Here is a 12,058-nt window from a genome sequence, read left to right as displayed (position 1 = left end):
CAGACTTAATTAAGTTTTCACCTACTAATACTTATTAGGTATAGATCTAAACCTTAATTTGCTCATTTGGAAAAAATTACATTGAAATTTCTCCACTCATACAGTTGTTGTATAGGTAATACAACTTAGTACATGTTAAAGTGTTGCTCAAATGAAAATATAAGACTGTTCTCATCCACAGTCTAGTGATCTCTGTAATTATCACACATTTGGATCACACTATGTTCCTGTAAGTACTACAGTCAAATAGGGATATGACTTGAGCTCATCACAGAAGTTTCTTTTCCAGTGGTTCTCAAAGACAGACAGGTCACCTGTGGGTCATTCCCCAATTCTGATTACTTGCCTTAAAGAGGCATTTGTCAGAATAAAGTGCACAAAGAAATGAGACCTGTTCTACAGATGATTCTATTGCACATACTAGCAGAGGAGTCACCTTAGTACTGCAATCTAGACTATATAAACTTAGGAGAATATATTCAAACTGAAACCCTTTCTCACATACTTATTTACCATTAGACCTAGGAAAGCAAGTTCTGTATGTTTTATAAACCTAGCACAGTGACTACCTTGTACATATTATCTAGTCAATAAACCTTCAACTACTTACAGAATCCCAGTCTGATGGCTTACTTGAATTTCTTGAAAGGAGTGAAGAGTAGCCTATTCCAGAGCTGTTAGTTCGATAACAATGAGCACAAATCTGCTTCTCTGAACCTATGATGTTATTCTATTCTTGACGTATAAAGCAAAAGAGAGTAAGTTCACTTCCTGTTTGACATAAGAATCTTAATACAAGTGCATTAGGAGAATATAAATATCAGCCAGACCACTTAAAAATGACATCTCTTTCCAATGATTAAACTATTAAAGAATAGATGGTACAAAAAGGTTTGCATTTCAATAGAACTAGCTTTATTTATTTATTTATTTATTTATTTATTTATTTATTTATTTATTTTAAACAAAAGAAATGTCTAAAAGCAAATGAAAATCTGTACCGAGGAATGGGCATGACCTGGTACTTACAAAGCTGCTGCTGTGCCATAATGGAAACAGCATATAGTGCTGTCTGCTTGAGTAATCTGGAGGTGCAAGTTAACTAAGAGAAGGTGCTCTGCCAAGCAATCAGCATGGAATTGGAAAAGAAAAACACAAAATAAAAACCACTACAAGTTGCTTCCAGAGAACTATGTTGTGGCAGCATGAGAACTGGCATCAACTCACAGTCTTCTCATTTTCCCCATTTTCTATAATTTTCCTCTTCTTTTCATCTGTTTTTTTCTTGAAGATGTTATTTCGGTAAAACTGAAGTTCTTTGATGCTTTCACTAATGTCATCAAGTGCCCTACAAGCAAACATACCACACTGAATAAAATGTCCAAAAACAGAGGAGATGGAAATAATTTTGTAAGCATGACTTTTTATAAATAAGAACAAGTTACTGTAAATGCCACTCTCTCACATTACCAAGAAGTAGAACATTTCAGTAAAGCAGTATGAAGTGCTTTGTTCTTTAAAAAACTTGGATTAAAAAAAATTTTGAAAAATACACATGAAAATTTCCCACATTGTTTCATAAGATGATGATATGCTCCAACAGGCAGGGGAGGGGGAAAACAGGATCAAGAAAGTTTAATAGAAACTAAATATTTTTTCCTGAAGTTTCTGCATTTAATAAACTAAGGTATATTATGATTCCTAAGAGGAAGCTATGCTACACACACAGCATTTCTAAAACTTAATCAACCACATTTGTGGAATACTTGTTAATAAATCATGAAACATAGTTTGCGCAACACTTAATGATGCCCCTGAACAAAATATACTGACATACTCGAACATAACTTATGATTCAGTCATCATAATAAACATCAATTATCAGATCAGACAGTACCTAACCATAAAAGAGGATCTACCTCCTCTCTGGTGGTGATTTGTGCTATAATCAGTGGCAGCCTGCCTCCATCTAACAGCCTTTCTTCTCCTCCAACATGCTGTTTCTCATCTGTTGTAGTCTGAGAAATCAGGCAACCAAGATTATTAGAACAGTGTGCAAGTAAATCAATAAGCTCTGAATGATGGGCCAATGGCCTGTTCTAGAGAATCAACTGCACAAAATTTAACGCAAGTTTCATAAGTTATTTTTGTGGCTAAGGAAAAAATGTGCTTCCTTCCCAGATGCCAGAAAAATGGTATTAAGCTGTGAAAAACACAGCCTCCAGTCAGGTAAATGATATAACTTCTAATCACAATACTGAAATCTAAAACAGACTGGAAAACCCAAAGTACTTTTATAACCTGCTATGTGGCAAAGCCTGACCAATCTTGATATGAGGCTATTCATATTACTAGTTATGCCATTTACTGTATTCCACGTTGTATTATAGTCAGCTACCTCAAACTTCTTGGGGACGTTACATGATATACAATACAGACACTGTGACCTTTCTAAAGTCTGGAAAATTCTGAAATCCAAATCATACCAAACCCCAAATATTTCAGATAAGGTTTTTTAGATCAAAATTACTTTGCTATAGTCTAGGTATGCCCAATAAAAATACATGAGAATAACAGACCGGTGGAGCTGGTCTTTCTATGCTTTCCTCCAACTGCAATGCAGATAGTTCAGGTTCAGTAAATAAATGAACCAAATGCTACCCTTAGAAGACTATGCTTAAATACCAGTTGCTAAATCTCCTGTCAAGTTTTATGTTCCTACATGACTCTAAAATAAAAAAAGAATGGTAAAAGAAAAAGTACACAACACTTGATGCACAAAATCTTTAAATTCCTTGTATACCTGTGCCTAATGCTGCAAACACAAAATATGAAAAAATGGAAGTGTTGAAGTAGGACAACTATATTTTCATCTGTATATGAATTGTTCTAATTTCAAATGGTTATGAATTCATATTCTCTGTGAGAAGAAAAAGCTGCTCATTTCTAGGAAGATTGGACTGTTTCATCATACCTATACACTAACTGTTTAAACATTCTAAAACTGTAATCAAGACTATCTGACCAAAAAAAGAGATGATACCATCCACCTCAGGATGGAATACTAGAATTCTGACCTGAATTTCTGACAGTAAAGTTATTTTTCCACTAGTTAACCTTCATGTTTCCCCCAAAGAGTGCAAAATGGAAGTTATTTGAATTTGAGGCATATGTATGTTACAGACTGGCAAGCACTGGGTAGAAACCAATCTTACCTGTGAGAAGCAGCCTTCTTTGGTGCAAATTCATATTCTTCTGGATACCAGCGTCTATACACAGTAGAAATGGAACTCTCAAAGGAAACTGTCTCAAATATACTGAATGAATTACCTCCTTCCAGTAATCATTAACAATGCAAAAGGCATTTGAGTCATAACTATCAAGTTGCCTCTTTGCTTGTGATTCTACCTCATACCCTTTCCTCTCTTCCTTCTACACATTCTCTTTGAGCAAACTCATTAATGTATAGAATTTCTCATCTGTAACTCCAAGCCAGCCCTCTCCAGTGCTGCCTGCTGGACATCTCCACCTAGAGATTCACACACGTACTTCAACGTATGTAAAACTCACTCCACTCACCCCTCTCAACTGCTCTCCTCTCCCATTCACCAAATCTACTCTTCCTCTTACTTCCCCTCTTTCATTGGACAGTCCTGTCCACCTGCAATGTCCCAACGAGAAGCACCAGAATCCCTTTGTACCTCCCTCTTCTCTGCACTCCCTCATCTAAGCAGTCAGTGTCATGCCAATTGACTCTCTCAGATTTTATTTCCATTCCCCTCACAACACCCAACTGCCATTTTGGGTCTCCAAAAAGATGCAAAAGTCTCATCATTCATTCTTTTACTTAACTTTACCAAAGGAACCCCTTCCCTCAGCAGATAAAATCTAACCTCCTTGGCATGGCACACAAGCCCTCCATTATTTGGCCCCACCTTCTACCTTTGCCAAACTCATGCTTTGCACCACAGCATTAATGCACAGTCGGTAATTCCCTGCACACTTTTTTGCCTTACCATCACTTCCTCGTAGCTCTATCCACCCTCAGGAATGAATTCTCTTTAATTAAATGCCTAGAAAGCTCCACTTCTTCTATAAATCTCAATTTAACAGTTATTTCTCACGTACAGCTTTCTGAATTCCCATTCCTCTCACTCCAGCATGGTGAGGTGCTCCTTCCCTAGTGCCCTCATACTCTACATGCACACTCATTCCAGAAGTCACCAGACAGTATATTTTGGGGGTGTTTTTTTTTTCCTATGTCTGGCAACCCACTAGATTCTGTGTTATTTAAGACCTTCTCATCTACATATTCCAGAAGGCCAATCCCTGGCACAGAATGAGTGCTCAATAAATTTTCAGCATAAATGTAATTTACATGGAAAATATTTGACATTTCCCTTAATTCTCACCAGTCAGGATAAATTAAGGTCCTGTACAAGTGAGAATGGGATGACACATATACACACCCACTTAGTACCCTCAGTTCTACAACTCTATTATTTTCCACAAATTCTCAATTAAAACATGCTAAATGAGGCAATTTAATGGATCCTAAATATAGCCCTTACCTGCACAGTTCTTTAACAGTGCTCACATCAATTATTCTATAATGAAGATGTTTCATGAACTGGGGCATGTATTTGTCAAGAAACTTCTTATCTGCATGAACTGAATTTCCTAGAAAGACATGAAGCATACTGGATCTATGTATTTCTAGTAGTATACAACAGGATATAAAAATTCATAAATTGTATTTGAAATGGAAATAAACTTTCAAAATTTAAACAATTCCTATAAACATCTCTAAATTCCCAAATGAAGTCTGAGTGCTGCTAATAGCTTACAAGTGCAGATTTCCAAATATTTTGTCAGTCTGGCTCATAATAAATTTGTAATGGCCTCACAGACAAAAGGACAAATCCGGCATTCAACACATGTAACACATGAATCTGTTACTTTTCAAGTTCATACAAGACATGCAAACTTTCTCCCAGTTGTCACAAAATCCACACCACTAACACTAAAAACTTAACTGAATCATATAAGTAAATAAACCTTTATTAACATTCCAATTTTTATAACAAATCACATCCATATTCATGTTTCCACACAGTAATTTATATTTAAAACACTAAATTTTAAATGAGAACTTTAAAATAGGTATCAACTACATCGACTGAAGAACTTTTATACAATGTATGCTCTTAGACTTAATGCCATAACTTTTCCCTGTGAATATCTGAGAAAAGTGTTAGTTACCACATCAAAGTACATACACAAATGCAAATACACTTCCACAGAACATGACCACCCCTCTTACAATGTTATCCCTTTAAAATTCCTGGTAGAACTGATCTGGTCTCTTTAAAAAGTCAGTATCACAAGGGAAAAAAACAGAGATAGGTGGACAGTTCTGGGTTAACAGACTAAAGATACATAATAACCAAATGAAATGCATGAGCCTTGACTGAATCCTAGTTCAAAAACAATTGACATTTTGGGAAACTTTGAATGTGGACTAGACATCACTTGATACTATTAAATGATTTTAATTCTTTTCAATGCAATAATGATATTGTGTTACATAAGAAAGTAATCCTTATTCTTAGGATATGCTCCATGAGGTTTTTAGAAATGAACTGTCATAATGCCTACACTTTATTTTCAAATGTCCAAAAAAATTAGGTACAACAAACAGGCACAAGTTTAACAATTACCCAGTCCAACTTTTCTGTATATTAGAAATTCTTCCATCATAAAAATATGGAGAAATTTTTACTGAGTTAGTTTCTGACATCTCTTATTTCATCTGTCTTATTTCAGGGCAATTTCCTAATATTCATGTTGTGAACTATACAAGGAAACTTGAACACAAAAGTAAGATATATAATCCAAATCAGGGAAAATGAAAGCTATAGACAGGCTTGGCTGGTATTTCTGGAACTGCAGTCTCTTGAACCACTACAATGGAAGACTATCTACAAGATATACATAGGATTGGATTTTACCTGCAAGTGGACAGAGCCCCGGAGGAGTCTGCTGTCGTACAAAGGACAGAAATTCATACTCTGCCTGCTGCAATGTAATTGTACTCTCCTTCACTGCCTTGGTAAGACCAGACTGCAAGAGAGAATCCCCAGCCCCCACCAGAAACACATGAAGTCAGTTTTCAAAGGTATCCAGAAATGAAACTTTACTTCTAAAACGGGCAAATATCACCACAGATGGGCCATTTTTAGAGCTCAAGTTCAAATTGAAACTGCCATCTTTTCACCAAATTTTTCTTAATCCAAGCCAATAAATTATGTTCCTGATTGTTAATAGCATTTCCACACAGTCAAAAAAGATGGTGCTCAAAGTCCAAGGATATAACCTCTGGGAAGAAACAACTATTAAGAGGAGAGCAGCATTCCCCCTTCTCTGAGAGTTGATGTCTAACCTTATCCAAAAGACTGACTTGAGTAATACTTGACAATCCACAATGCGTTCGCGACAGACTGAATGTAGGAGAGAAAAAAGAGGACATTCAGGAGAAGATGATCTCGAGAGGTCCCAAAGATGAAAAGTAAAAAGCAAGCAGTTTCCCAGGCTTGCCAAGCAATCTTCCTCTAACCCTCTTTTTAAATACCATCCAACAATGGTATAGGATTCAGATGTGAGTGCAATAAGCTTGTTACTGTTCCCCAAAGCAGCAATCTTGTTATTTGGTAATGTTACCTTCCCATGATGCTCCTTACACCAATCTGACATGCTGTCCAGCAACTCATCTGGCTGTTTTATAATCAGGTTAGGACCCTGTGGACGGGAAAAGCCATTAGTCACTATAATCAACAGACATAACCCTGTTTTCAGAGGTAAAGTTCAAGCTGCATTAAAGACTAAATATATATATCAGAGAAAGAAGAGATAAGGACACTTACTGAACTCTAAAACTCGTCTTCAATCATTCCAGCACGATTTATGATGGTAAACACACACACACACACACACACGCACACACACACAACTGAAAACCAAAATGTCTGTTAACAGAGGACACAGATATCTACCAAGATTCAGCAAACTATAGTCCAAGGGTTTGGTTACAGTTTTTTATAGCCAAAAAGTTAAGAATGAGTTTTACATTATTAACAGAGATTTAAAAAGAAAGAGAACATGTGATGGAGTAGTATATGCACTTAAAGACTAAAATACTTTAATATCTGGTCCTTTCCAGAAAAAGTCTGCCAAGCCCTGTTTATGAGTTCATTTTGAAAAGTACCTGAATTACCAAGTGAAAAAGTAAATTGCACAACCAGTATATACATGAATACGATTTTATTTACATGTTTTCAAAAATGCCACATTTATATACACATGCAAAATGTCAAAAAAATACATAAACTTAGGGAAGTAGGAAAGGGCTGGAGAACAAGACAAAAAAACTTCAACAGATTACTATACATATATTTTGGACAAACTTATACTGTTTAATTTCAACAGTGATTTTATATTAAAAAGCAAATTAAAAAATAAATAAAAAGCAAAATTTTTAAAAAGAGGTAACTAGAGATATCTAAAAAACAATATTAAAACAAGTGGTCCTCAAATTCTCATTTAATAAAATGTTCAACTGTGATTCTCTGGGACAGGGGCCCAACAGTAACAGTAGCCTGGTCAACAGCATAAAAGCAAGTCACCTTAGTTTCTCCTTCTGGAAAATGGTGATACCAATAAATTGGCCCCTTCCCTCATCAGGATATTAACAGGATCAAAAGAAATTATAGATACAAAAGTTCTTTGAATTTTCTGAAAGAAAAGTAATCTACAAACCCAAGTTTTTATTACTAAGATGGTAAAAAATAGTTTGCAATCACTGAAAGAAATGGCTAGAAATGGACTAAAGTATGTCTGACATCCCACAACAAAAAAATGTTTTAGCTAAACAAAAACCTGTGTTGGCAATCTCAATGGAGAAACAAAAAATTTGTTCTGATATTAAAAACAAAACAATTTGAACAATGATGGAAAAGAGCAAAAATACATATCATAAATTACTAACCTAGTCTAGATCCCAGTTTAACAAATCAAGGCACCCAATGATAAAGTTTCAGAGTAGGCTGCTTGTGTTTCTATTAGCTAAAATATTTTCCTCAGACTCATATATGAGAATAAAACATTTTAAACACAACTGACAGCACCTACACATTTTTAATTTTTAAAAAATCCTTATCCTAATCTAAACTTAGCATATTTGCAGCTGTGTGAACACATAACCAAATTTTCTCCAGGGTATATATCAACCTACCAGTCCACTCAACTGTCAAGTGTTTCTCATTACATCAACTAACTAAAGCAAAAATACTTCCTTGGCTAAGGGTAAAGAGATCTGATAAAATAAAGACACTTCACTAATATCTACAGTAAATTCCAAGTCACAGGAGGGTAAAAAAGAAAAAAAACACCTAAAACCGAGGAATTTATCTATACAGTTGAGGAAAAAAAAGTTATCATGAGAAATACAGTCTATACAGTGACATGACTCTCCTCCAGCTGATGTGTCAGAAAGATAAGTTGTATCAGGAATGCAACAATTCATCCATAAATGCCTCTCACCTCTTTCACCTATCTGAGAAATAAAGGGAAGTTTTACCTTAGATTTACAAAATTTATCCAGTACCAGTAAACCATCAACCCTACTTTCTGGGTCACTGTCTTATTTTAACATGACTCCCTTTTCTACAGACACCCCTACTTTGTTGCTATACTTTTTTCAAATGATCCAAATATTGCCGACAGTATAAAAACAGGGAATTTCAACCACTACCAATCAGATGGTATCACATATTAAGAGGCTAAAACGCAACAGGTGTATTTTATTTGTTTTGCTCAATGTTTCAGTATTAAACTAGAAAATATAAAAAACTATCATACGCCACAAGAGAGCACTTTTTTGGATATGCATTAACTGAAATTCTAAAATTTAATACAGATCTAAAAGAAACACATATTCCAGTTGAAAAGGCAGATGACCTCTGTAACAACAGGTTCTATATCCACGGATTCAACCAACTCCAGATTGAAAATATTTGGGAAAAAAAAAAGTGCATCTGTATTAAACATGCACAGATCTCTTTTTTCTTTATTCCCTAAATACAAGTATAGCAACTATTTGTATAGTATTTACATTACTTTAAGTATTATACATAAACTAGAGATGATCTGAAGTATATGAGAGGATGTGCAAAGGTTATAAGCAAATACTATGTCATTTTAAATAAGACTTGAACATATTCAGATTTTGTTCTCTAAGGGGGAGTCCTGTAACCAATACCCTAGGGATACCAAAGGATGACTACATGTGGTATCAAGTTAAGACCAAGGACAGGACATAAAGATGTAAACTTTGGCCAGAGTCACCAAACCTGATGGGACAATAATTGGCTGTCCTACTGGTTAGGAACATTTTTCTAAAACTGCCTGGGTTAAACTACGGCTTCCACAATAACTAGTCAGGTGGCCTTGGGTGAAATACCCAACATCTCTATGCCTAAATGTCCTCATCTATAAAATGAGCATTATTAATCGTACCTACCTTAAGAGTTTTTGTGAGGACTAAGTATGAAAATGTGTAAAGGACTTAGAATTGGCCCTGGCACACTCTTAAGTTCTCAGTACGTTAAGAGTTTGTTTCTGTACATTTCTGGCATTTTTATAAATGAAAAATTAACTAGGCTAGGAGGTGGATTACTTTAGTTTTAGCATCAATTCCACTGTGACTGAGTATACTACTTTGGACCTTAATCTATATGGAGCTCAATTTCTTTACATTTTAAATAATGATGAGAAAGTGATCTTTAGATTTTCATGCCCTCTACAGAGTATGACTGTATTATATGGCATCACCTACTTCAGCCAAAATGTTAAGATCAGAGTCTGTTATCAGACAGGCCATCTCAATAATCTGGTCCTTCTCAATGTCCAATCCTGTCATCTGCAATAAAAAATAAATATGTAACACACAGAAAAACATCTTTCTGATCTCTTTTACCCAAGTTTATTAAACAGAAATTCCCTCAAGCATATTCAGTTAATATTCCACAGCCAGAATAGAAGATAGAATAACGTACCTTGGGCAACTAAAGTACTGAACACATATCCTGATTTATTCAACTTTTACCATTGCTGGGTCAGGCACTGTGATTCTACTCCGGGACAGATGCAAAGTAAGTAAAATTGAGAGCACCGTCAATTATGGAAGAGTTAGATAACCAACACCACTAGGTCTCTGAAGTTTACGAAAATCTTCTATTAATTACACCAGTTGATCTTTATTACAGTCTAAGTATGAAGTCACGATTATCCTCATCACACAGGAGAAAACTGAGGCTCCATGGAGTGGAGAGGCCTTGGTATAAGTATGTTAAAACTGAAGGAATCAGAATTGGGTTCTAGTCCCAAACTCAGGCTCTCACTAATGGCGCGATGATGAATATGTTGAATCCTCTCTTTGGGCCTCAATTTTCTCGTTTATGGAATGAGGGGTAAGGCTGAGTCATCTCCGGAGTCCCATCCAGCTTGAACAGCATAGAGTGCTTTAAGGCTTTGTGGGGGAAGTGGGACCAGAGCTGCTGTCCCCACCCCCACCGGTGACACTAGGCAGGAGGCACCGGAGAGTTAGGGAAGTCCAGGCTGGCGGAGGTGATAAGGGGGAGACAGAAACATATGGAAGCCTCCTCCCTTCTGAAAAGAAACCGCACGGTCCAGCACAGTCCCCAACTCCGGCAGGAGCCCTGGTCAGCGCTGCCCACAGCCAGGACCTGCTCACCTGCCACACCTGAGACCCACACGACGCCGCTCTCCCGGGACAGGCTCGGCCACTGGGTCCCACGCGCGAAACCTCACTCGCCGCCCCTCACCCCGCGCCGACCTCGCTCACCTCCAGGTCCACCCAGACCATTCGCTGAGCCATGCTCTCCCCTGCCGCCATGGCTGCGCCACCTTCGCGGACACCTCGCGACCCGAACTGCCGGTGACTCCCACCCACACCCCGCAACAGCCTGGAGCCCAGGGAGCCGCCTAGCATCACCCGGCACGAGCCGCCACGGCCCCAGCCTAGCCGCCGGCGCGCGCGCAGGCGCGATGGTCGCTAAACGTCGCAAACCCGCGGGGAGGCGCCGGGCGAGGACCACAGGTCCCGGCAGCCCCGCGCGCCCGCCCGCCCTCCGCTGCCGGGCTCGACCGGCGAAGGGGCCGCCGGGACTGCGAGTCCCGGAGCGGAGCCGCGAGTCCCCACCCCCGCCACGTGTTTTTCGGATGTACTGGACGCGCATGTTTTTCACGGCTAAGTTTGCTCCCCAGAGTTATTTCCTGAGTTTTGATTAGTTCTAAACCGCGGAATGGAAAAAGAATTCTTTTTATTTGGACTGGTTGAAAAGGACCTGATTATTTCTAATTTAAAAAAAAAAATCTTTCCTTTTTTGCTCCCCCATCCTTCTTTTGTACTTACTTGACCTTCCCTTCCACCTACCAGTATTTTTCTCTTTTGCTTGGAACCGAAGTGCGTGCTACTTTAGGCCACAAGGACAATTCCACTGTCATCATTTAGAAATCCTTAAATGAACTATTGTCGGAGAGATCACTTCGCATGTATCAGGTGTTCTATCAAAGTTTCCTTCGTTGGCTAAGGATTGCTTATGGAAGGATTTGACCTTTTTCAGTTCAGTTGCTAAGTGTCAGTGGTAATGACTGTCTACTCCACCCCTAAAAATTCTCAAAAAAAAAAAAAAATGCAAAAAGGGGGCGGAGGTCTGGGAATGTGACTCAGTGATTACACGTTCCTGGGTTCAATCTCTGCTAAAAAAAAAAAAAAAAAAGTTAAATGGTGTGCAGTCGACTAAATTAAAATGAATTGAAACAGTTCTGCCTGCTATGTCAACTCTTTGGTTTTGATCAAAGTATCTTTAATCTCCCATGACAGCTGTCATTTGCGTCTGTACCAGTAGAGGTGGCCACCACACGATCATTCCGCTGGAGTGTCAAATTCTGTGAGCCTCTTATATTTTGGCTATTCAGG

At 37.8% G+C, this 12,058-nt stretch overlaps 1 protein-coding gene across 1 annotated transcript; it reads right to left on the bottom strand.

The window, feature by feature from the left end:
* Nucleotides 1–928: 928 nt before the first annotated feature.
* On the bottom strand, nucleotides 929–11,130 carry Rexo2 (RNA exonuclease 2). Its single transcript, XM_047519541.1, has 7 exons — nucleotides 10,922–11,130; nucleotides 9,893–9,976; nucleotides 6,721–6,798; nucleotides 6,012–6,123; nucleotides 4,572–4,680; nucleotides 3,216–3,269; nucleotides 929–1,348 (listed from the first exon to the last, which is right to left on the bottom strand). Exons 1-7 carry the CDS (start codon nucleotides 11,066–11,068, stop codon nucleotides 1,219–1,221), a joined length of 714 nt encoding a protein of 237 aa, XP_047375497.1. The 5' UTR covers nucleotides 11,069–11,130; the 3' UTR covers nucleotides 929–1,218.
* Nucleotides 11,131–12,058: the final 928 nt, after the last annotated feature.

The sequence above is a fragment of the Sciurus carolinensis genome, chromosome 11 (assembly GCF_902686445.1).
Source record: "Sciurus carolinensis chromosome 11, mSciCar1.2, whole genome shotgun sequence".
Lineage (NCBI taxonomy): Eukaryota > Metazoa > Chordata > Mammalia > Rodentia > Sciuridae > Sciurus > Sciurus carolinensis.
The sequence above is the reverse complement of the archived record's forward strand: the minus strand, read 5'-3'. Positions and strand labels throughout refer to the sequence as shown.

What these genes read in the sequence shown, in the direction of transcription:
- Rexo2 (XM_047519541.1), bottom strand. Translation starts at nt 11,068, where the DNA reads ATGCTAGGCGGCTCCCTGGGCTCCAGGCTGTTGCGGGGTGTGGGTGGG. An exon ending in TGGTCTGGGTGGACCTGGAG is followed by an intron (nt 9,977 to 10,921) that starts GTGAGCGAGGTC and finishes TTTTTATTGCAG; the next exon opens with ATGACAGGATTGGACATTGA. An exon ending in ATCTTAACATTTTGGCTGAA is followed by an intron (nt 6,799 to 9,892) that starts GTAGGTGATGCC and finishes TCCCGTCCACAG; the next exon opens with GGTCCTAACCTGATTATAAA.